Here is a 25587-nt window from a genome sequence, read left to right as displayed (position 1 = left end):
GACCACCAGGTTCTCCAGAAGACAATACTCCAATTCTCTGGGAAGTGGAAGAAACCAAGCCGGGACTAGGGGGGCGCTGGGACCCCCGTTGGGGCTTTGAGAGCTTCTAATTGTCGAGTTATCGCCTAAGTATTCAGAGACATTTTCTTCAACTTCGTGTGGTGCCCCCAAACCCTTCCCTGCTATGGTTGCGAGGGTCTCTGGTCCCATCTTAGATCAGTGGGCAAACTGGGTCCCCCCACACATAGGGAAAAGAGTTGGAGGGGCCCGCCCCGTGATGTCACCCCCACTCCCCCACCCTCACACACACACCCTGTCCCCTTCCTCCACCCCCTAGGCTGATTGCATTTAGCTCTCAGGGCTTGGGCTACGACTTGCAAGAGTTTAGGGGGGCAACGAACAGAGTGGCCCTGGGGGTGCCCACGCCCGACAGCCGCCCCGACGCCTAGGACCTCCGGGCAAGGATGCAGCAGGGGGGTTAGGGAAGCACTTCTACCCCCTCCTCTCCTGAGTCCTGGCAGGGTGGTGAGTAGTTAACACTCCCTTCCCCAACCCTCTCCTTATTTAGGGTCCCTAGACTTCCAAGCGGATTGAGGTGAGGAGCCCCAGGGATTCCCCACGCCAACCCTCCAGCCTGTTAGGACCTTGATGTCCAAAAGAAAACAGATGAAAGTGCCTGCATCCACCCTACCCCACTCCCACAGTGCTCCCAAAACCAGCCCTTCCTTGGTGTTCTCCTTTCAGGAACTGAATTCAAACCCCACTGGCAACCCTGACACCCCTGGGGAAAGGGGGGCGGGTAGGAAAAGTCCCACCAGTGTCCTGAGGGGAGGAGCAAGAGGCTACCAGGATGTGAGATGTCTGCGGGCAAGGTGCCTGCTTAGTCCAAGAGGGACCATGGGAATTGGACTGTGGCCGGATACCCCTTCCCCCAACTTAACTCCATCTACCTATGAAGCCGAGGCTTCAAAACCTTGACAAAGTGTGGGAACTGTCTCTGATTCCTTGTCCCAAACTTTTTTGATATGCTTCTTTTTACGTCTTCCTTCCCTGGGGTTGGAGCAGCTGTCCAGAGACCCCACTATGACTCATTCTCTCCTGTTTCTCCTCCTCCCCCCAGGATTAACCCCACCTTTCCCAGTCCGGTAGGGTCGTTTTGAGTTCCAGCTGCAGATTGGGCAAGCTTTGTTTTTAGCTCTAACGGGCGGCTGAACCTTCAGTTCCCAGTCCCACTAATGCCCCTGGGCCCCTCCTTCCACCCACTTAGGACTTCTGACTCTTCCCACCCTGGAAAGCTAGGGAACAAAGTCTCATTACCTTATAAGAGTTTAGTTTAAGTTTCACTTAGTGTCCTTGTTTCAGAGGTTAGTAAAGAGACAGCCAGCTCCCCTTGACCCACTCCTGTAGATTTTTTCAGTTACCCCAGCAAGTCCATGCTCCCTCTTGAAATGGGCCTTTCTTCGTAAGACAGAGGTACAGAATCCTCAAGATTCATGGGCACCTAAGTTCCTGCCCCCTACCCCCTTGCAGGTTTCCCAACCCCCTCAAGACATTCATGGATGGATGAGAGGAGCTGACACTGACCTTCCCCTCTGTGATCACCTTTTCTTCGGCCATGGAGGAAGCCTTGCTGCCCCTGGCCATGACCTCTGACCCCAGGCCCTTTAATCAACAACTCCCAGAGCCTCCACACCCAAGATGTGTCTTGGAACCCCAGGACAATCCTGAACTGGCACCCGCCCTGGTGTGTGCTCTTTGCTGCTGCTTTGGAATCATCTACTGCTGCTTCGGTGAGGGCAGGGCCAGGATTCTGGGGGGCAGCTGCCCAAGACTCTCATCCTCAAGGATGATGGGAACTTTCTTCTTTGCTCCTAGGCCACCTCTAGTCCTCTATTAGGGGATGCCTACCTTCAGTGTAGCCCCTGCTGCTCTTGCCAGCTCTTCTTGTCCACCCCCCCACACACACACACACACATCCATGCCCCCTGACTCTGACCCCTGGCAACTATCACTTGCTTCACCCTTCCCTCCTACCTCAAAACTCCATTCCCACATTATCCTCCATGATTCTTCAACCCTTCCCCAATAACCTGAATCAGCCTGTGCTGATTCCTTCTGCCATCCCTGGAAGGACTAAACCTTTTTTCTATAGTTATTTCCCTCAACATGTCCATCTTTCCTCCTAATTTTTCCTCCCACCCCTCACAGGTTTTGAAGGGTCCCTGCCCTCCCTGAGATGATCCCTTTTTACCCCTTGCCTTGTGGTCCCTGGGTTGCTGCTCCTGTCTTCTGCTTCTCGTTAGCCACTCCTCTCCCTTGTAATTCATCAGAGTCATCCCTGTAGATGCCCCCTTTCTGTCTCTCAGTGCCTCCTGCCTCCCTTCCCAGGCTACCGCTGCTTCAAGGCAGTAATGTTTCTCTCGGGCCTGCTGTCAGGAGCTCTGGTGATCTTCCTGCTGTGCCACAAGGAGCGAGTGCTAGAGACACAGCTGAGCCTGGAGGTGAGCGCGGGCATTGCGCTGGGCATCGGACTCCTCTGTGGCCTGGTCACCATGTTGGTTCGCAGCGTTGGGCTCTTCCTGACTGGTCTCCTGCTAGGCCTAACCCTGGGTGCCGGGGCCCTGCTGGGCACAGAGCCCATCTACCAACCACCTTCAGCCTGGGTGCCAGCTGGGGGGCTGGTGGGGCTGGCACTGCTGGGAGCCCTGCTCACGCTTCGGTGGCCACGTCCATTCACAGTTCTGGGCACGGCCCTGCTGGGTGCTGCGGTGCTGGTGGCCTGTGCTGACTACTTCCTAGAGGGGCTGGCACTGGGCAGTCGGCTGGGCCAACGCTTGCAGGCACTTCCAGCCTTGCCTCCTCTCTGCTGGTATAGCTGGGTCTTGCTGGGCACCTGGCCAGCCCTGGGGGCCCTTGGGGCCCTGGCCCAGTGGAAGCTCATGGATGAGGAACATGGAGGCCACGCCAATGGTGAGTTAGTGCCATGGTACAGAAGCAGCTAACCTGTGCCCATGTCCCCAGTTCCCAGACTTGATGGGAGGGAAGAGGGGGGAGGTGTCTAAGGTGAATGGGGCAGGGCATCGAAAGAAAGTTAGAGTTGGAGGAACCAACGGTCTGGGTGAGAATGAGGAAAAATTGTCAGAGGGAATAAGGAGGAGTTAGTTACTGGGGACCGTTACAGAAGGAAAGGAATATCTCAGGGAAGTCCAGGAGGAAAGTGTAGGAGGATTCCAAAGAAGAGTTTCTTTTAGAATAACCAGGGGAAAGATGAGGTTTGAGAGACCCAGAACAGGAAGAACAAATGGGTTTCTGTCGAGGGTGAGTGTGTTTGGGGGTGGGATTTAGGGTCTAAAGAGGCCTGAGTCTGTATTGCCCCCTCCCAAGCAGTGGTCTTGAGCCACCAGCGAAGGCATCTTCAACTCCTTCGGATCCGCCAGCAAGAGGCCAAGTGGCACCGAACATCCCCTGGGGTGGGGCTCTGTGAGGGCAGTTACCGGCGCCAGCTCCCCCACAACGGCCGGAGCCCTGCTGATAGTCTGGCTCCTGTGAGTGAGGGGAGGGGCACACCTGGGGATGGGGCAGAGGGCACTCAGGGCTGGTCGGGGTGGGAGGGGGGCTCTGACCTAGGCCCTTCCTTCTGCCTTCTCTGCCCTGTGCCTCTCCAGAGTTATCTCCAGAGCCTTCGAGAGCGCCAACTGGGACCAGGCACCCGGGCCACAGCCCCCCACACCGTCCTGGACTTGGATTCTGACTGTGGTTCCACTGTACCCCTCACCACACCTTCTGGTTCCACCCATACCTGAGCCTAAACCTCCACTGAGGCTTCCACCCCAGCAAGAGCCTGGGAACACCCAAATGTGCAAGGCCTGAGCCCACAGGACACACACACAAACTTCCCCACCTCTCAGATTGGGGATAGAATCTGTGCTCCAACCCAGACCAACCCTGTAGGGATATGTTTCAGGGACAGGTAAAGGAGAATCTCGTGGGGAGGGGAGAAGAATGGAAGTAGGAGAACCTACCTCTTCCAAAAAGAGGTGCCCTGGTCCCTAAAGTAACTGACTTTCTAATTCCCTTTAAACCAAGGAGAGCCCTTACCCAAATAGCCTTTTATATACTTGCCTTGGTGTGCCTCACAATGGTAAAATAAGGAGTTTTGTTGTTTTAGGACCTATTGAAAATCAGGAAGCCCCCTAAAGCACTTGATAGCTTTTTGATGGGGAGAAGGACACAGAGGAACTCTAGGATCACCTAATCCCTAGGCCTCTCTCATTAAAAGGTAGTTGGCTTCCTGGTTAGCCTTTACTCCTGAGTCCCATAGGCTCAAGCCTCCTTCTCCTACCTCAGTTGGGAGTACTGTCCTCCATGGTGCTTCCTTTTCCCTCCTTAATGTAGGGAAGACGATGGGGCAATGTATGGAACAGCACCTGCCTCCCCCAAAAGCTGGCTATTTGCCCCAAGGAGAAAGCATTGGCCCACATGCCAGAGTCTTGCCCTTTTGCCCAAAGTAGCCTGGTCTTCAAGGCTGCACAGGAGACAAGTGCCTTCTCTGCTTCTCATTGTAGGTGATGCTAATCTCCTTAACTAGAACTTTGTCCCACCCACTAACCCATTCTAACTCTCCCTCCTCTGATTCTCCCGCTCAAAGTCTGTTTCCTGGTTCTCCAGACAGCATGAAGGAAGATATATTCCTCCCCTGGGCAACAAAGCTAGGATGGGTGGGAAGAAGAACATGGGAGCACGTGAATAAAATGGCATTGAACACTGAACCAGGGAGTCCAGCCTCTGCTGTTGCTGTTTTTTTCTTTTTCTTTTTTTTTTTTTTTTTTTTTTTTTTTTTGCATCCCCAGTTAGCCAGACTGACAAGTCCTCTGTCCCCTAAAGGTCTGATATGATCTTATCAGATTGGACTACGGTACACACAGCTACACACACACACAGCCAGAGGAAGAACTGTTCAGTCCTCCCTAATGAACATGGAGTTAGCCTTTATTAAGCACAAATGTGCCAGACACTGTGCCATATACTTCACAAATAGTATTTCATTTAATGCAATAACCCTGCAGGATTGGTATCCACCTTATTTTGCAGATGGGCAATCTGAGGCTCAGTGAGGTTAGTTAACTTGTCCAAAGTCATCAGCAAGTAAATGTGATTCTCAAGTGTTCCAAAGCCCTTGCTCATTTTACTGGCCATGCTGTTTCCTTGCACTTTATCTAGGAAGAACCGGACCCAGGCATTTAGCTTCCCAGCTTTGCTGCCTGTAAGCCAGGGGCCTGAGTGGTGCCTTCCTTCTACCACTGTCTTCCAGAGAATAGATAACACAGCTGGAAGTGCTATCTAGGATGGAGGAAAAATGTCTAGAGGCTGACCCAGAGTTAGGGAGTCACTGCCCAGGAGGGAAAGAGCACAGAGGAGTGGTGGCTAGGAGTTAGAGGCCTGGGGTCTACGGCATGCCCCTGGTGCAGCCCTCCTGCCTAGTGAGCAGACATTTGCTTCACATCTTATCATCTGCGAGGGTGACATTACCAGGGAATGAAAGGGTGGTGGAGACTGTGGCTGAGGGGGTAATGTCCAAGGTTGGGTCTCTGGCTGAGGGGGCTGTGTTCAGGGTGGTATCTATGGCTGAGGAAGTGGGATCCAAGTTTGTTCCTATGGCTGAGTTGTCAGTCCCTGAAGGAGTGGTGTTCCCACCCAATGGAGTATTGTCTGAGGTCTGGGGACGACAGTGCATCCAATTGTGGGCGGTATCTCTGGGATAGCCTTTCTCTACTCGAAGCTGCTGGTTGAGGCGCCAGTACTGTTTACCCTTGAAGAAGTAGACATGGCCATCCCGCCAACCCATAGCAGCAGAGGGCTGGTCTGGCACTCCTGTAAACAATCCCTTGATTGGTTTAGGGTAGTGGCTGAAGTCAGTTCGGGCCAGCTCGTCCCACTGCCAGTACCCGGAGCCCTAGGTGTGGGGTGGGTAGGGAAGAGAAGAGGATGAGGAGAGAGCTTAAGGATCCCCAGAGGTCTAACCCCAACCCACCGCAGCTGCAGATGATCTCCCCTCAACAGCAAGTTGGCTTCTCAGTGTGAGGTAGCCCACCCCTCCTAAGAAGCTGTTTGCCCTTGCTTTGAACTGTTTACCTTAAAGAGGAACACCTTTTTATTGAAAGGCCAATAGAGAGCTGCATCCAGGTGGGGGTCTACCCTATTCAGCTTCTTGGGAAAGCCAGGAGACATCTTGAAATTAATATAGCGCCACACCTTGTCTCCTGAGTGCATGTAAGGAAAGAACAAGTCATCTCTGTCTTCAGGTGATAGCTTTCGGTCCTCCCATTCCACCCTTCAGGAACTTCTCATCTCTCCCTCCCTTTTATGGCTTCTTTAATGGTAGGCCCTCCTCAGGTAACACACTGTAAACCAGTCCCTTTACCCTTAAAGAAGTGAATCCATTGTGTTCGAGGAGAGTAGACAGCAGCATCTAGGTTTCCTGGGAGCCCCTCCCAAAGGGCAGACACTTGGAACAAGGGACCCAGCCCTGAATCTGTCACAGTCCACACGTAGTTCCCCTTGAAGGCATAAGTCTTCCCACGGGGCCCTGAGAGCAAAAGTGTGTCAAGCCAAAAAGAGATGGGTCAGATAAAGACTTGTGGATACCTCAGACAAGCTGATAATCTGCCTTCATCCCACAGGCTGGTCCCTCAGAAATTCACTCAACGTTAATTCAAAGAGAAGATTAAAGGTAGAGAAGGAAGACTCCGGGTTCAGCCTCTTTGCTGTTCAGAGCAGTTTAGCTCTGAACAATAAAACAAAAGCCCTGCAGATAGCTGTTCCCCTTTGGGGACCTCACCTTCCATTCCAATAGCTTCCAAGTTGTCCTTCCATGCATGTATAACACGCTCTCTAATAGACATTCCAGTAAATATAGTTTTCTCCATCTTGCTAGATTACCAGATGTGTTTTAGTGACCCTTATAGGGAGGCAACCGAGGTAAATGCCTGCCTAACCCACCTTTAATTTGGCTCTGAAGCCTCCCTCCCCATGCCACATGCCTCCTTCCATGGCCACTAACCTCTGCTGGGTATCTAACCCCTGTTGCTCATGCTGAGGTTCCATGTCATTCCCATTTGTCCAAGTCTCAAGTGAGTGGGCTGCTGCCACTGCCCACCTATAGCCTGAAAGGGAAGGGCCTCACCCAGCATCACGGCATCCAGTTCACCACTGCAGGGGTCTGGCATGGGACTGGGTTCTGTAGGCACGTGTGGTACAGTGGGGAGCTCCACCTCTTCTTCCTCATCCTGTGTCTCTGGGCTCTTCTTCCCTGCAAGGTAGCATGATGCTGTTCAAGGAGAGAACTCATAGCAACTGACCTCCCCCCACTCTTCTGTAAGTTTGGCTCAGAGGCCCTGTATAAAGGGGAAAAGGGAATCCTAGAGTGTTTCTCTTGATGGGAAGCAAGATCATATTGATATCAATTGATAGTGTTGACAGGCACCAGAAAGGGAGAAGGAAGTTTGCTGGAATATTCATTCTTCATCCCCAAGAAAGGGCAAGAGGGGAGAGAGGCCTGGAAGGAAGATCAGACATGGAAGTGTCATAAAAACAGCTCCTGAAAATGAAGATGCCTGAATAACTGGGTAGGAGGAAGAGAAGAAGACAAGTCATTTCCTGCCATGGAGGTTAGACCTGTCTCTATAAGCCTGAAGAGATGCTGGTCACACTGACCCTCATGATCACTGGGGGAAAAGACTAACCATATAGAGCCTGAATCCCTGCCACATCATCCGGGTGCAGCTTGAAGTGGGGCCGATAACCAGCATAGACAGGGGCCATGAGGGCCTGTGTATATCGGGAGTGCCCAAGCCCCAGGGCATGGCCCAGTTCGTGGGCTGCAATGATGCGCAGGTTCACTCCCCGGTAAGTCCTCTCCGTCCAGAGTTCATCTTCATCAAAGTGCACACTGCCCAGCTCTGGGATGTCAGCATGGGCCAGGACCCTCCCTGGACAAAGGCAAGGGTGAACAGGAATGAGGTCAGAGTCTCCTAGGCTAGAGCATCCCCTGCCTGTTATAACCCCCAATTTCTCCATTCCCTTAAAATTCCATCTACTTTCAGTCTCCTGCATGCCTCTCTCTCTCTCACCTTTCAGATCCCCTGTCATCACCCACTTCTCTCTGGGATGCCCATCACTCTGTTTCTGTACCTCCCAACCACTCTCTTCTCTCTGGCCCAATCCTCTCTGAGATGTGCCTTGAGAAGGGGAACTTAGACCAAGGAATAAGACATAAGCTTCAAAGAGGAGGCTTGATAAGGCCCCAAGGAGGTGACCAACTGCTCCCCAAAGGAATATTAGAAGGTAGTTAGAGAGTGTAGGGTGCAGTTGGACATAGGCAGCAGACTGAACATTAAGGTTCCAGAGTCACTAGCTCAAGGGGACAGAGATAATCTCGAGGCCTGTGATGTGGGAGCCAAGAGCTGGTACCTACCAGGCCCATCAAAGGAATTGGAGCAGTACGGGCTCTGGCGGCCATGGAAAGAGAGGCGGATGTCAGCCCAGCCAGCCTGCACCTCCCGGAAGGTCAGGGGAGCCACATTGCTCCAGTACTGGAAAGCTTGAAGCAGGGCTGCCCGGGCTGTGTGGGGTGGGAGGGTGGAAGGCAGGTTCAAGATGCGGAAGGTCAGGTGCTTCTTTCTCCAGCGGCCTGGTTATTAGACCAGAAAATAGGTTAGAAACACAGATCCCTTGCCAGCCCCAGAAAGATCCCCTGAGTCTGGGCATTCATTCAGCAAAGCTATGTCTCCAGGCAGGTGATGATCAGGTAATCACCAGGTGATCATCCATTCAACACTGAGCTGTCCCAATGTCACCTGTACTCCAGAGCCATGCCACCCCCTCCTTTCCCTCCCTTTCCCAGTCTCAGTCCTCACCCAGCAGGAGGTATTTAAGGGTCTTCTGGTTGAAGGGGTCCTCCAGGCCACAACGGGGCTGCCTCATGCGGGCCCTTGTGGCATCATCCAGCTGACCTGACACTGGCAGCTCAGATGCTTCCTGAAAAGCTCTGAGAAGAGGAAGAATGATGGGCCCAGCAGAGCAGGGGAATCTGGAATGACTGGAAGCTGGGGAAAGCTCTCTGGCCACCTGCTGCCCAAAGTGGTAGCAGAGAATGGCACAGAATCTCTGAAGCTGATGGGATCACTCCAGTATCCAGTCCTCATAACTAGGACTTTCTCTCCAGTTCTGCAGAAATAGCGATACTCCAGCTTCATCTCCTCATCTTCCGTCTCTTATTTGTGTTAGGTTTCCCTCAGGTGTAGCCCTCTTCCCCTATATTTCTAACCTTCTCCTGAGGAAGTGTCCCGTCCCCCTGCCCTGGAGACTCTCCCACCTCTGATCCCACCTGAGGGCCTGTCCTCCCTCAGCCTTGTCCTCCTGGCTAGACAACCACCACCCCCCCAGCCCAGCCTGCTCTGGGGCAATTTCATCCCATAGGCATGTCAGGCATCGTGGTTTTTGAAGGGACTGTAAACATAACCGAAAGCAGAAAGAAAAACTATCCGTTAGATCCAAAATATAAAAAGAAAACTTCAAAATATAAGTAAATGCTGACTTAAAAGTCTACAAAAAGCAACATCATGTCAACAACTCAACTCCAATTCAACCCAACTCATAGCTTTACATACAAATCATACTTCATGTGGGATGTCACTAATAGTTTATTGGATATGATGTGGAATGGAGCCCCCAAAGCGATGCTTAGGGCTTAGGAAGACCCAATGACTGCTCCTCATCTTTGATCCCCATCTCACTCCACACCCCACCACCCAAACTGTGGCGTGTCCTATTCCCTAGATCCCTGACATGGATTTGGGTCAGGCAGAAGTGGGCCTGGGGAGAGGAAGAGATGAGAAGAAGGAAAGATGACCTTGCAACCTCAACCTTTACAGCATGTGCCTTATGACCTCTCACCTCAGAGCCTCCATGATATCTTCTGGCTTGAAGTCATCAGGTCCTTCGAGAGGCTTCTGTAGGTATCCATACTGCAACAGGTAATCCTATGATGGGGGTCAGGGTAAGCAGAATAAAAAGGGAGTTAGTCTTAGGGTAAAGCTTCTCAGTGATCCAACAGATCCATAAGGATAGGGGAGGACAGACATGGAAGGATTAAAGGAGAGAGGCACCTTCAGGAAGGGGCTCAGGTAGAACAAAGGCAAGGAGTGGGAGATGGGCCAGAATAGATCATAAAGTAAAGGAAGGGAGAGGCACGTTGAAGTTCAGGATGGAGGCCTAGATGGGACTGTGGCGCAGTACCCCGATCCCTTCCTAGGCCTTGGTCCCTCTTTCCCCGGGAGGGGTGTGGAGAACTCACCACGGCTGCCTCCTTCCCTGAAGGCCCCAGGGTCCGGCCTGAGACTGTCATAAGGAGTAGGAAGCCCAGCCATAGCCACTGCCAGTTCATGGTCCCACTAGGCAGGAACTCCAGAGGCTGTCCTTGTCCTCTGCCCTGAGATTTCTGGGAGCCTGGGGAGTCGGGCTTGGTGGGGGGCTCTTGCCTCCAGTTCTTTCCACTCTCCAGTCTCTGGCCCTCTTTACAAAACTTAACGGGAGGGGAATTGGGGGGAGTGGCAGTGGGAGGTGACTAAGCCCAGAGGTATGTTGCAATTCTCCATTAACCCCTGCCCTGCCACAGAGCTTCCATCAAGAAGGGCCCCCAGCCCATTCCCACAGGGTCCTCTGCTGGAGATGGGAAGACTTTTCATACTGCCCTGCCCCAGGGGTGGGCATCCTGGCAGGATGAGAAGCAGAGTCTCTGCAGAGCTAGGGATGGGGACCATGGCTATCCCCTGGAGTTGGACATTCCTGTGCCCCAGGAACCCTGGGCAGCAAACCCCTCATCTTCAACCTTCATAGGTCCCTGTCTGCTCTAGGATAGGAAAAACATAAAATAAAAGTGAAGAGGTAGGAAGCAGCTTAGGTGCTCAGGTTTCAGGTGGAGGAATCAGAGATGAGGTCTCAATTTCTTTGTACTCAAGACCAAATTAGGAATTTAAATGTTCTTTTTTTTATTAAATTTTTTTTTCAACGTTTTTTATTTATTTTTGGGACAGAGAGAGACAGAGCGTGAACGGGGGAGGGGCAGAGAGAGAGGGAGACACAGAATAGGAAACAGGCTCCAGGCTCCGAGCCATCAGCCCAGAGCCTGACGCGGGGCTCGAACTCACGGACCGCGAGATCGTGACCTGGCTGAAGTCGGACGCTTAACCGACTGCGCCACCCAGGCGCCCCAGAATTTAAATGTTCTTGAAGCCTACTTGTGTCTGCTTTAACAAAAAGTCATTATTTCAAGCATTTCATGAGCCCATAATGTCAGGGTGGGGGTGGGGGTTAACAAGGGTACAAAGAAGTAAAAGGCCAGAGCTTGCCCACAGGAAGCTTGTGGAAGCTTGTGGCAAGGCTGACCCAAGTACCCGAAATGAGGGGAACCAGGATGCCAGGCAGGAGATGCCCCATCCTAAGGATCATGGGGCCGTGGGGAGGTTCACCAAGAAACCAGGCTTTGAAGCCTGGCTAAGAATTGGATGGAGTAAAACAGTACCAAGGGACACGGACAGTGCAGGCCTTGAGTAAAAGTGCAGAGCTGAGAAAAGCCACTGTGCTCACTGAGTGGTTTTCCAGGGTCTGGATTGCTTCATTCACCACTGACTCCCTAGTACCTACTTCAGGCCAGCTCAATGCTTCAGGTGGTGCTTAATGAATCTTTGTCAAATAACTGGGGTGGGAGAGTGGTTGGGAGCCAGAGTTTAGAGGGGGTCTTGAGTGCTATTTAAGGAAGAAGTGAAAAACTTACATTTTATTTATGAAAGAAAAAAGTTTATTTTTTATTTTTGAGAGACAGAGAACACACGCTTATGTGAGAAGGACCAGGGGGCAGAGAGAGAAGGAGACAGAGAATCCAAAGCAGGCTCTATCAGGGCAAAGCCCAACATGGGGATCAAACCCACGAACCGTGAGATCATGACCTGAGTCAAAGATGGATGTTTAACTGACTGAGCCACCCAGGTCCTGAAAAACTTACATTTTAAAACACTTACTTTGTGTTGGGTGATTTAACTATTATCTCATTTAATTCTCACAACCCTCCTAGGACAGAGGAATTATTCTGGCCTTTTTTTTTTTTTTTGGACATTTTTTTTGTAAAAGAAAATGGAGACCCAGAGAGGGAACTTGACTAAGGACACGGAGCTCCCAGTTGATCTAGGCTATATTCAAATCCCTCTGCTGACTCCATAACCCATACTCTTTCCATGCACCACACTAATGACTTTCAGAGTTTTGTTCTTTATTTATTTATTTTTTTTTTTTTAATTTTTTTTTTCAACGTTTTTTATTTATTTTTGGATAGAGAGAGACAGAGCATGAACGGGGGAGGGGCAGAGAGAGAGGGAGACACAGAATCGGAAACAGGCTCCAGGCTCCGAGCCATCAGCCCAGAGCCCGACGCGGGGCTCGAACTCACGGACCGCGAGATCGTGACCTGGCTGAAGTCGGACGCTTAACCGACTGCGCCACCCAGGCGCCCCTCAGAGTTTTGTTCTTTAAATGTTTAGGGGAAACTTTAGGGGCCCCACTATTACTTATGCATCATACAATGTTGTGCAGGGAAGTAGGGGTAAGACTGGGAGAAAGGGTTACTGAACTCATGTTCTCAGTAGGATCCCAATTCTGAGCCCTTCCCCACACCCTAGGCTATAAGGCTGGCAGGCTACAGGGGGACACTTCACACTCCAGGGTTGAGGTGGGGGAGACGCCTGAGTCATATTGTTTCCTTTGATGACACTGATCCCCCTGACCCATCCAACCCTCAACTGGGTAACAATCAGCTGACTAAGTCCCAAATGGCCAGTGACAGGCCAGGAAGAACAGAGAGCTTCTGACTGATGAGTGACAAAGGCCATGACTGAAGCCATCACCAAGGCTGATGTCCCCAGGAAATGACAGAGTTTAGGAACCAGCTCCCATTCAGCCCCCCGCAGGGTTGTTTCTCAACCTTGCCCTTCTCTCCTGCTTTCCATCCTCCACCCCTCACTCCCTCTTTTTCTGAGAACAGGACATGGTCCAATTGAGTATTATAATTTCTTTCTGATTAAAGTCTTTGCTCTTTTTTCTGAACAAAAGCTATCCTTTGCCTGTTGTCGTAAATTTGGAAAATACCAAAATAAGCAAGGAAGAACACGAAAACCACCGCTAAATTCTGCGCTTCTACCCAGAAGAGAGTCACTAGCAACATTTTGACTCATTTACTTGAAACTCTGTGGTTCAGCTCTAGCTCTGCCGGCCCAGACTCCGCCCCTGGAGACTGGGGCTGGGATGGAAGAAAAAGTGGTAAGAAATAGTAAAAATAATGGAGGAGGAACAGGAGCTGAGGGTGGTGGGGAGAGAGGAGGACACAGGCAGGAGGATATGAAAGAAAGGAGATGAATGTGATAGGAGACTACTTTCTCCTCTCTCACATAAGTAAAAAACAAAAACGAAAACAAAGACAAAAACAAACAGAACAGGGCAGACGCTTAAGACTGTGTGACAGCATGTTAGTGAGATGATTATCATTATGAAAGGTAGGTGCTCACTCTGGCCTGCCTTGGAAGGCCCCGGGGGAATGAAACCACATTCTAGATGCTAAGGAGCCAGGAGAGAATAGAGTAAACTAGTAAAAGCTGCCAAATAATTTACCTTGTTTAAATCTCAACAACCAGGCTGGTATTATCACCTTCTTACAGAAAAGGAAACCGAGTGTCTAGTAGGTTACTTCGGGTCACACAGCCAGGAAGCAGCAGAGGCTCGGGCTCAAGCTATGATGGTGTGCGCAGCTTCCCAAGAGTTTCTATACACACCCAAACAAAACCCCCCTACAGAGCCAGGAGCTGCAGGTGGGGCATCTGGTCAAGGATTGCATGACTAACTCTTCCCATAATGGCATGGTGACCACCCCTTGCGCCAGCCCCCACCCCCTGAGCCAGGCTGGCCAGCTCTTTTTGCCTCTGAATTTGTCATCTCTCACTGGGGGAGATATGGGGATGTGTGCAAAGGGTTAGGACATGTGGTCTGCCTGCCCCCAAAAGAGAACAGGAGTCTGAGAGAAAGAACTCCCAAGTTCTTTGGCTTGCTTGTTCCCTTCCTGCAAACTAGTTTCCCTCTCTGCCCACAAATTGTGGTGGAAGAGTTTGTATAGAAATATTATTAATTAAAATATTTGAAACGGTAGCAGGAGGAAGTAGGTTAGATTCTGAGAGTATTTTCTAGTGATCAGGGGCCATGGGGCAAAAGTTTGCAGAAGTCTCTAAATCCAAGAGAAGCCAATGTGTAAACCACCACCCACCCTCTCTGACAGCTACCCTTATCCGAATGGGGTGGCTCCTAGGGCTGGACATCCTGGTATAAGGGTAAGTCTGGGAACTGAAACTGGAAACTGGAGGTGAGAAAAACATAAGATATAACTCACGGGCACAGATACTGCTCTTGATTTAGAGAAATGTGGTGTTAGCCTCTGGCCTGTTTCCCCTGAGCCCAGAGGGAATCAGGAGAGAGGGAACTTTCCCTGGCTGAATGGGATTGAGTTTTCCAAGCTGTTACCCTGGAAACCACTGTTTTTAAGAGGACCTCCCCCCACCCCCCAACACACACTCCTTTAATTAGTCATGAGTTCCTAGAACCCAGATGGGAAGCAATGGGCTAGATCGTGCACAGCTGGAACTGGTTAGTGACAGGAGAAGTGGGAGGGGTTTGGAGATGGCTCACGGCCTGGGCCAGCTCATTCTGTTCCCAGGATTCTCCAGACTTCCTCAGAACCCTACAAACATTCCCCTATCGTGGGCATTCCCACCCACCCATAGCTCTTCAAACATGCACCCACTGGGGCACTGGCCTGAACTGGCTCAGCTGAGAGGACATCAGACCCAAATTCTTAAGTTCTTTAGTTCCTGTGAGGGAGACCAAGATCTGCTCCTTGACCCCAATTCACAGAAGAAAGTATTATCCCACAGCACTCCCCTGGAGATTGCTGGAGGCTTCTGCTGGTTATACCATTACCCAGGACAGTGCCAAAAGGATGCATGAAGGGATCAATGCTAGCCTCCAGAATAAGGAGGGGAGTAGAGGAATAAAAAGCTTAAGTGGGAGCACCTGGCTAGTTCAATCACTACAGCATACACTCTTTTTTTTTTTTTTAAATGTTTATTTATCCTTGAGAGAGAGAGAGACAGAACAAGAGGAAGGGAGGGGTAGAGAGAGAGACAGAGACACAGAATCAGAAGCGGGTTCTAGGATCTGAGCTGTTAGAACAGAGCTCAACACGGAGCTTGAACTCATGAGCTGTGAGATCATGACCTGAGCCGAAGTCAGACACTTAACAGACTGAGCCACCCAGACATCCCTATAGAGCATACACTATTGATCCTGGGGTCCTGAATTCAAGCCCCACATTGGGTATAGAGTTTACTTTTCTTTTTAAGTTTATTTATTTATTTATTTATTTATTTTGAGAGAAAGAGCAACCATGAACAGGGAAGGGGCGGAGAGAGAGAGAATCACAAGCAGGGTCTGCACTGCTAGTGAGAACCCACAAACCGTGAGATCATGACCTGAACCGAAATCAAGGTTCAGACACTTAACCAAATGAGCCGTCCAGGCACCCCTCAAGTTTACTTTTTCTTTTTGAAGTGACTAAATTAAAGGGGAAAAAAAAGCTTAAGTGTTCTTTCAGCATCTAGGATTATAACGAAATGATGATATCACAAAGGATTTTTGCTCCTTCTGGGAATGACTATTTTTTCCTTAATGAAAACCAAACTAATTTTTGTTTTTCGCAAGGGCAGTAGGATATGGGGGAACACTCTGGCCTCCTGTTCTCACTTTGTGATCCCAGGAAACAGATCTGTTGTAATGTTTGGGAACTGTCATGGGCGTGGAAAGTTCATGTTTGGCTCCCTTATGTATTGGCAAAAAGCTCTGATAGGGGTTTGGCAAAGGAAGGACTTCAGCACTGACTTCCCCGTTTGAAGAGGGTAGTAACTAGATGGGAGAAAGGAGACCCAGGGATAACCCAGTTCTGCATCCACCAGGCCAGCAACCGCAGAGAGGGCTGCGGGGGGGGGGGGGGGGGGGGGGGGGGGGGAGGGCGGGGTAAGAAGGCTGTGCTTGATGGGCGAGGCACGTAGGCGGCAGGCTCTCCCTTGCAGCCCATGTTTTGTTCCTAACTTACTTAAGAAGGATAGTGGAGGGTTCACCAGTCTGGTTCTGTTTTTATTTCTTAGTGAATTCATTAATTGACAATGGAGGAAGTGTGTCCTGCAGATAGTGAGGAAAAAAGTGCTAAAGGATTTTAAAGTGTCAAAGGGTCAAAGTTCCAGTTTAAGGGGCGCCTGGGTGGCTCAGTTGGTTAAGCGTCCGACTTCGGCTCAAGTCACAATCTCACGGTCCGTGGGTTCGAGCCCCGCGTCGGGCTCTGGGCTGATGATGGCCCAGAGCCTGGAGCCTGCTTCCGATTCTGTGTCTCCCTCTCTCTCTGACCCTCCCCCGTTCATGCTCTGTCTCTCTCTGTCTCAAAAATAAATAAACGTTAAAAAAAAAAAATTAAAGTTCCAGTTTGAGCAGCAGGCAGCTTTGGCATAATGAGCACGACCCCTCAGCTGCGAAAGAAGTTTTCAAAATGGGAACTATAGGGACGCCTAGGTGGCTCAGTTGGTTGAGTATCTGAGTCTTGATTTCAGCTCAGGTCATGATCTCACAGTTCATAGGTTCAAGCCCCGCGTTGAGCTCTGCACTGGCAATGTGGAGCCTGCTTGGGATTCTCCTTCTCCCTCCCTCTGTCCCTCCCCCACTTGTTCTCTCCCTCTCAAAATAAATAAAAACGAACTTAAAAAAAATGGGAAATAGAAAAAGATAATGGAAAAAGAAGACTGTGGATCCTACAGAAGGCTGTATTCTCAGATTTTTTTTTTATCCAGAAGCTATTCTTAATGATGTGTGTGTGCATTTGCCTGTTGCCCGTTTTTGTAACACTCCTTAGTGTGTCTGTGCGTGTGTGTGTGTGTGTGTGTGTTATTATAGGAGTGATGCTCCATGTTGTAAAAACTTGAGATGATACATAACTTCCTGCTTTCAAAAAGGAAGCCAGGGGTGCATGGGTGGCTCAGTCAGTTGTCCAACTTTGACTCAGGTCATGATCTCATAGTTCATGGGTTCAAGCCACACACTATCAGCGTGGAGCCTGCTTGAGATTCTCTCTGTCCCTCTCTCTGCCCCTCCCTGGCTCATGCTCTCTCCCTCTCTCTCTCTCTCTCTCTGTCTCTCAAAATAAACAAACAAACAAACTTAACAAAACAAAACAAAACAAAACAAAACAAAAAGGAAGCCAGATATTAGTGGGATAGGAGCACACCGGGAGGAAAGATTTGGAGATATTTAGAAACAGAAGCTGGTGGGGTGCGTGGGTGGCCCAGTCAGTTGAGCGTCTGACATCGGCTCAGGTCATGATCTCAAAATCCATGAGTTCGAGCCCCATGTCAGGCTCTGTGCTGACAGCTTGGAGCCTGGAGCCTGCCTCAGATTCTGTGTCTCTGTCTCTCTCTGCCCCTCCCCTGCTCATGCTCTGTCTCTCTCTGTCTCAAAAATAAATAAAAACATTAAAAATTAAAAAAAAAAGAAAAGAAACAGGAGCTGGAACAGATAGAAAAATATCTAGTTGATCACTGGCCACAAATTAAGGCTGGCCACTGACCAGAGTAGCCATGGTGATCAATAAAATCAGATAAAATTGATAAGCAAGCATGTTAACCCTCTGATATGAGGCCAATGGTGGTGGCCAGAGACAAAAGAGAGTGAAAAAGAAACAAGTAAAAGGGTGAGAACTCAAGGAGTCTAAGAATCTTAGCTTGGATTAAGGGCATTTATTTGAGGGCAAGTAGAAAGAGTTGTTTTTCTGACTAATCAAACTGTACCCTTGCAAATAAAAGAACTGACCATTGGCAAAAATTGTATTAATTTGTCATTCGCTGCTTCACTTACTGAATCTATTGGTGTTTCTTAAAATTTCTACCAAAATTCCCCAAGTAGATTATGAAAATACATGCTTAGAGGTTAAAGGTATATGTATGTAAATATGGTGGGAAATTTGTCCATCTCACGATGATTACCTCTTCTCTGTCCCCCTTCCACATGGTCAAAATGGGTGACTGCAAGCAGCCATATTTATGCTATGTAAAACTCTGTCCTTCAGACCTGCTAAGTGAACCAGAGATAGACAACGGAGTCAAGCAGTTTTATTCCTCCCAATCCCCCAGGAGTTGGGTCTGAAAAAGAAATACATTTATCTCTTTATGTGACTGGATCTGAAACATGTAAAGCTCAGGCAGTAAGTTGTGGCTATTTTCCGCCTCTCAAGACAAAAACGAGAGGAAGCCTATTGCTAGGAAAGAAAACAAAAAACTGAAGGTTGGAGGCAAAAGGAGAGGAGAGATGGGAAGAACACACCTGGGCTCATGATAGCTTCTCTTCTGGTTCCACAAGAACAGATGCATCCTTGCTCTTGGTTCTTTGTAACACAGAGCTATGCTGAATAATGGCCCCCAAACATGTCCATGTCCTAATCCCCAGAACCTCTATATATGTTACCTTGCATGTCAAAAAGGGCTTTACAGGGGTGCCTGGGTAGCTCAGTTGGTTAAGCATCTGACTTAGTCTCAAGTCATGATCTCACAGTTTGTGAGTTCAAGCCCCGCATCGGGCTCTGTGCTGACAGCTCGGAGCCTGGAGCCTGCTTTGGATTCTGTGTCTTCCTCTCTCTCTCTCCCTCCCCACTTCACACACACACTCTCTCCCTCTCTCTCTCAAAAATAAAAATATTTTTTTTTTAAAAAAAGGGCTTTACAGATGCGATTAAGGATCTTGCTGTGGGGATATTCACATGCCAAAAAATGAATCTAGACATACACTTTATACTCTTCACAAAAATTAACTCAAAATGGATTATAGACCTAAATGTAAACATAAAACTATAAAGTTCCTGGGAGAGGGGCGCCTGGGTGGCCCAATAGGTTAAGTGTCCACCTCTTGATTTTGGCCCAGGTAACGATCTCACGGTTTGTGGGTTCAAGCCCTTCATCAGGCTCCGTGCTGGTTGTGCAGAGCCTGCTTTGGATCCTCTCTCTCCCTCTCTGCCCCTCCCTGATTGTGCTCACTCACTCACGCTCTCTCTCTCAAAAAAAAAAAAAAAAAAAAAACTTAAAAAAAAACTGCTAGGAGAAAATGTAGATGACCTTGAGCATGAGCATGGCAAAGAATTTCAGAGACAATACCAAAGGCACGATCCATGAAAGAAACAATTAATAAGCTGGACTTCAGTAAAATTAGAAACTTCTGCTGTGAGAAAGACAATGTCAAGAGAATGAGAAGACATGCCACAGGTTGGAAGAAAATATTTGCAGAAGACACATCTGATAAAGGACTGGTATCCAAAATATACAAAGAACTCTTAATAATTCGTAATAAGAGGGCCGCCTAGAAGGATCAGGTTGTTGAGAATCTAACCTGAATTTGGCTTAGGTCATGATCTCATGGTGGTGAGATTGAGTCCTGCATTGGGCTCCAAGCTGGGTGTGGAGCCCGCTTAAGATTCTCTCTCTCCCAGGGTGCCTGGGGTGACTCAGTCAGTTAAGCATCTGACTCTTGATTTTGGCTCAGGCCATGATCTCATGGTTCCTGGGGTCAAGCCCCATGTCAGGCTCCATGCTGACAGCTCAGAGCCTGCTTGGGATACTCTCTCTCCCTCTCTCTGCTCCTTCCCTGCTCATTCTCTCTCTCTCTCAAAAATAAATAAACTTAAAAAAAAAAAGATTCTCTCCCTCTCCCTCTGTCACTCCCTCTCTTGGGCCCTCTCTCTGTCTCTCAGAAAAAAAAAGGTTAAAACAAGCAGAATCTCATGAAATTTAACTTAAATAATTTAAAATTCAAAAATACTCAGTAATAGGAAAATGAACCATCTGACTTTTTAAAATGGGCAAATGACCTGGACATCTTGTCAAAGAAGGCATACAGATAGCAAGTAAACATACGAAAACATGTTCAACATCCTATATCATTATGGAGCCGCAAATTACAAACAACAATGAGGTATCACTACACACCAGTTAGAATGGTCAAAATCTAAAACGCTGACAACACCAAATGCTGCCAAGGACGTGGAGCAATAAGAAATCTCATTCATCGCTGGTGGGAATTCAAAATGGTACAGCCACTTTGGAAGACAGTTTGGCAGTTTCTTACATAACTCAACATATTCTTACCATAAAATCCTGCAACCACCCTCCTTGGTATTTACTCAAATGAGCCAAAACTTGTGTCCACACAAAAACCTGCACGTGAATGCTTGTTTATAGCAGCTTCACGCATAGTTGCCTAAACTTAGGCGCAATCAACACATCCTTCAGTAAGTGAGTGGATAAATAAATTGTAGTGCATCCAGACTGTGGAATATTATTTTTTTTTCAAGTTTGTTTATTTTGAGAGAGAGAGAGAGCGTGTGCAAGTGGGGGAGAGGCAGAGGTGGGGGGAGAGAATCCCCATCAGGCTCCTCGCTGTCTATGCAGAGCCCAACACAGGGCTAAATCACAGGGACCACAAGATCATGACCTGAGCTAAAACCAAGAGTTGGACACCTAACCCACTGAGCCACCCAGGTGCCCCTGGAATATTAGTCTATGTTGAAAATAAAAAGAGCTATCAAACCATGAAAACACATGGAGGAACCATGTTAGCATATCACTAACTGAAAGCCAATCAGGAAAGGTTACATATGACATTCTGGAAAGGCAAAACTACAGATACAGTAAAAATGTAATGTGGGATGTAAATAGTGGGGGAGGTTTTGCATGTGTGGGGACAGGGAGTATATGAGAACTCTCTGTACCTGATTAATCTTTCTGTGAACCTAAAACTGCTCTAAAAAATAAAGTTTATTAATTAAAAAAATTACTAGTGTACATATGGGAACAAAAATAAAACCTTTCCAAAGTTAGAAATAATATTATCCAGGGGCGCCTGGGTGGCGCAGTCGGTTAAGCGTCCGACTTCAGCCAGGTCACGATCTCGCGGTCCGTGAGTTCGAGCCCCGCGTCAGGCTCTGGGCTGATGGCTCGGAGCCTGGAGCCTGTTTCCGATTCTGTGTCTCCCTCTCTCTCTGCCCCTCCCCCGTTCATGCTCAGTCTCTCTCTGTCCCAAAAATAAATAAAAAACGTTGAAAAAAAAAAAAATATTATCCATTAATCAAAGAAACAACTTTTTTTTTTTAATTTAGCACATATAATAAATAGGGTATTTCAGGTCAGTGAGGAAAGAGTAGATTTTTCAATGAACAGAATTAAGGCAATTATTTGTCATTAAAAAAGAAAATCAAAGGGCGTCTGGGTGGCTCAGTCAGTTCAGCCTCTGACTCTTGATTTCAGCTCAGGTCATGATCCCAGGGTTGTGGGATGGAGCCCTGCTTCAAACTCTGTGCTAAGTATGGAGCCTACTTAAGATTCTTTCTCTCTTTTCCTCTGCTCCTCTCCCCATGTGCTCTCTCTCTAACATTAAAAAAAGCAGGGTGTCTAGGTGGCTCAGTCAGTCAAGCATCCGACTTTGGCTCAAGTCATCATCCCACTGCTCGTGGGTGGGTTCGAGCCCAGCATCAGGCTCTGTGCTGACAGCTCAGAGGCTGGAGACTACTTCTGATTCTGTGTCTCCTCTCTCTGCCCCTCCCCTGCTCACGCCTTGTCATTCTCTCTCTCTCTCTCTAAAATAAATAAACATTACAAAAAATAATAAGTTAAATTTAATTTAATTTAAAAAAAGAAAGAAAAAGCTAGATCTTATGTCATTAAATGAACTGAAATAAATTGTAGACCAAACAGTGATCGAAATGTAAATTACTGGGGGCTCCCTGAGGGCTCAGTCGGTTAATCTACCAGACTCTTGGTTTCCACTCAGGTCTTGATCTCACGGTTCATGGATTTGAGCCCTGCATTGGGCTCTGTGCTGCCAGTGCAGAGCGTGCTTAGGTTTCTCTCTCTCTCAAAATAAATAAATAAATAAACTTAAAAAAAAGAAGAAATGTAAATTAATGAACCATAAAAGTATTTTTAATATATTCTTTTTATTTTTAAAAGAGATAGAGCACAATCTTATATAGGTTATATAAGATCCCCATTCCCGTGCTTCCCATGTGAGATCATGAACTGAACTGAAGTCAGACACTTAGCCAACTGTGCCACCCAGGCACCCCACATAAAAGTATTTTTAAAAGGTATTTATTTCTGGGGCACCTGGGTGGCTCAGTCAGTTGAGACTCTGACTTCGGCTCAGGTCATGATCTCACTGCTTGCGGATTTGAGCCCCACATTGGGCTCTGTGCTGACAGCCCGGAACCTGGAGCCTGCTTCAGATTCTGTGTCTCCCTCTCTCTCTGCTCCTCCCTTGCTCATGCTCTCTCTCTGTCTCTCTCTCTCTCTCTGTCTCTTTCTCTCTCTCTGTCAAAAATAAATAAACATTAAAAAAAAAGGTATTTATTTCTAAAGCATCGGGCAAAATCCAGAAGCCATTATGATCAAATAAACATTTTTAAAAGTTTGAAAAGTTAAAAAAAAAAAAGTCCAGTTAAGCAGGCAAATGGAACACTCTCTCCTCTAAAATGCTAGTAAAAGAATAAAAAAGTAAATAAACCTACAAGGACAAAGAGAACTGGAAAGAAGTCAACAGTAGATAGGAGATAACACATTTTGGAAATCAAATGGAGGAGTGATAACTTCACAGTTTGGTGCAAGATGAGGCCTAAATGCCCATAGTGGGTGAAACCAATAAGAAGCATGCCAATTTACAACTCTGCCCCATCCCCTCATTCCAGAAGCCTCAGAACTTGGAGGCACAAGTCCCTCAGATTGCAAGAGAAAGGGACAGTTTGTATAGTTTGTATAAGATCCCCATTCCCATGCTTCCCCGGCCAGGTAACTTCTTCAGATAACTTCCCAGAAGGAAATATGAAGTTTCTTCTCCAGAGAAATTGAGCCAGAGGACCCAGAGGAGACCAGGGCACTAAATCAGAATGAGAACAGGAGTTTAAGTGAAAGTCCCTGTATTAGTTTCCCGTAGCGGCGCTATCAAATTATCATAAATTTGGTGGCATTAAAGCAATAGAGATTTATCCTCTCATTGTCTAGAGACCAAAAGTTCAAAAGCAAAGTATCAGCAGAGTCACATGCATTCCAAAGGCCCTAGGGGAGAATCTGTGCCTTGCCTCTTCCAGCTTCTGGTGGCTCTAGATGTTCCTTGGCTTATGGCCACATCACTCAGATTTCTGACTCCAGCTTCACATTGCCTTCTCCTCTGTGTGGACCTCCATCTAATCTTCCCCTGCCTCTCTCCTATAAGGATATATATAATTACATTTAGGATCCACCCAGATAATCCAGGATAAACTAACTTTTCTTTAGGTCATTAACTTGATCACATCTTTCCATACATGGAAATAGTCATTCTTTTGCTATATAATATTCACAGGTTCTGGGCATTAGACAGTGCATATATCTTTGGTGGGGGTGTGCATTTTTTGTGTGTGTGCCTACCACAGTTGCTACACCGAAGAATGAGACAGACCCCTTTTCCTTCCCAGCCACTAGCATGCTAGCACCCAGAATTTCACCCGCCTCACAGAAAACTGGAATGTTCTTCTCTGGAGAGACTGAACAGCTCCAGAGAGACTTACAGCTACTGATACTTGGGTACCCCCCAACAAAAATCCAACTCACTGCCTGCTTCTCCCCACAGTGAAACTGATCTATCAACATACCTCTCTGAAACACAGAGCTTCTAATCAGTTTTTTTGGTTTCACACTCTCACATATAAAGGAACAGTCACAGTTTGCAGAATAATCCAAGAAAGGCTTCCAATAGGGAAAACTCAGACTAAAACAAACAAACAAACAAAAAAGGAGGGGCGGGGCTTGGAGAAAACAAAGAGACTAAGCAACAGGAAAAGATTTTAAAATATATATATAGTTTATATCTTCAGAGAGATAAAAAAAATAATACTATGAAACAAGTACAGGACACTATTTTTAAAAAATAAAAGAAGGGGTCCCTGGGTGGCTCAGTTGGTTGAGTGTCCGACTTTGGCTCAGGTCATGATCTTGTTGTCAGTGAGTTCCTCGGTCAGTGAGTTCCAGCCCCTCGTTGTCGGGGTCTGTGCAGACAGCTCAGAGCCTAGGGCCTGCTTTGGATTCTGTCTCCCTCTTTCTCTACCCCTCCCCTGCTCATGCTCTGTTCTCTCTTAAAAATGAATAAATGTTGGGGCGCCTGGGTGGCGCAGTCGGTTAAGCGTCTGACTTCAGCCAGGTCACGATCTCGCGGTCCGTGAGTTCGAGCCCCGCGTCAGGCACTGGGCTGATGGCTCGGAGCCTGGAGCCTGTTTCCGATTCTGTGTCTCCCTCTCTCTCTGCCCCTCCCCCGTTCATGCTCTGTCTCTCTCTGTCCAAAAAATAAATTTAAAAAAAAAAAAAAGAATAAATGTTAAAAAAAAATTTTTTAATAAAAACAAAAAAAAGAAGAGGGGCACTTAAAAAAAAGAAGAAGAAGAAGAAGAAGAGGGGAGCTTGGGTGGCTCAGTTGATTAAGCCATTGACTTTGGCTCAGGTCATGATCTCACAGTTCCTGAGTTTGAGCTCTGCCTGGGGTCCTGTGCTAACAGCTCAGAGCCTGGAGCCTCCTTCAGATTCTGTGTCTCCCTCTCTCTCTGCCCCTCTCCCACTCGCACTCTGTGTCTCTCTCTCTCAAAAATAAAAAGAAACATTAAAAAAATAATAAAGTCTTTAAAAATTTCTTTTGTTACAAATATCTTAAAAAATGTACAGGGGCACCTGGGTGGCTCAGTCGGTTAAGCCTCCGACTTCGGCTCAAGTCACAATCTCACGGTCCGTGGGTTCGAGCCCCACATCGGGCTCTGTGCTGACGGCTCAGAGCCTGGAGCCTGTTTCAGATTCTGTGTCTCCCTCTCTCTGACCCTCCCCTGTTCATGCTCTGTCTCTCCCTGTCTCAAAAATAAATTAAAAAATGTTAAAAAAAAAAATGTACAGCACCTGCTGCCAAACAGGTTTGAAAGTGAAAAGTGAACTGAAATAAACCAGGCGGCTTCTGAGCATGGAACAAAAAGGATGTGTTTAGGGAATTAAGCGGAGCCATCAAGAAATTCCATAATAAGAAAGCAGCCTTAATCTAGATAATCCTCCATCTCGCCAACTCAGTCATAGTCTTTAAAAAGAGTTAGTTCGGGGGCAGCTGGTTGCCTCAGTTCGTTAAGCGTCTGACTTTGGCTCAGGTCACAATCTCACGGTTTGTGAGTTCAAGCCCTGCATCCAGCTCTCTGCCGTCAGCACAGAGCCCACTTGGGATCCTCAGTCTCCCCCACTCTCTCTCTGTACCTTCCCCGCTTGCTCGTGCTCTCTCTCTCTCTCTCAAAAATAAACTTTAATAAATAAATAAATAAATCGAGTTAGTTTTACATGGCTTTCTGGTTTGTTG

General features: G+C 48.0%; 2 protein-coding genes across 5 annotated transcripts; one reads left to right on the top strand and one right to left on the bottom strand.

Moving 5' to 3' along the window:
• Positions 1 to 283: 283 nt before the first annotated feature.
• On the top strand, positions 284 to 4769 carry LOC131519416 (transmembrane protein 198-like). 4 transcript variants are annotated; one of them, XM_058742445.1, is made up of 5 exons: positions 286 to 525; positions 1531 to 1790; positions 2389 to 2970; positions 3385 to 3545; positions 3666 to 4769. In XM_058742445.1, the coding sequence occupies exons 2-5, from the start codon at positions 1616 to 1618 to the stop codon at positions 3801 to 3803; spliced, it is 1056 nt and encodes a 351-aa protein (XP_058598428.1). In that variant the 5' UTR covers positions 286 to 525; positions 1531 to 1615; the 3' UTR covers positions 3804 to 4769. The 4 variants fall into 4 exon arrangements, with proteins under 4 accessions (XP_058598430.1, XP_058598428.1, XP_058598429.1 ...); XM_058742446.1 differs by having other exon boundaries at positions 290 to 525; positions 3388 to 3545; XM_058742447.1 differs by lacking the exon at positions 1531 to 1790 and having other exon boundaries at positions 284 to 525.
• A 199-nt stretch (positions 4770 to 4968) lies between these two features.
• MMP19 (matrix metallopeptidase 19) lies at positions 4969 to 10590 on the bottom strand. The gene is made up of 9 exons (XM_058742443.1): positions 10355 to 10590; positions 9955 to 10040; positions 8916 to 9046; positions 8474 to 8689; positions 7743 to 7988; positions 7184 to 7309; positions 6422 to 6586; positions 6133 to 6260; positions 4969 to 5953 (listed from the first exon to the last, which is right to left on the bottom strand). The coding sequence occupies exons 1-9, from the start codon at positions 10442 to 10444 to the stop codon at positions 5498 to 5500; spliced, it is 1644 nt and encodes a 547-aa protein (XP_058598426.1). The 5' UTR covers positions 10445 to 10590; the 3' UTR covers positions 4969 to 5497.
• Positions 10591 to 25587: the final 14997 nt, after the last annotated feature.

The sequence above is a fragment of the Neofelis nebulosa genome, chromosome 8 (assembly GCF_028018385.1).
Source record: "Neofelis nebulosa isolate mNeoNeb1 chromosome 8, mNeoNeb1.pri, whole genome shotgun sequence".
NCBI lineage: Eukaryota > Metazoa > Chordata > Mammalia > Carnivora > Felidae > Neofelis > Neofelis nebulosa.
The sequence above is the reverse complement of the archived record's forward strand: the minus strand, read 5'-3'. Positions and strand labels throughout refer to the sequence as shown.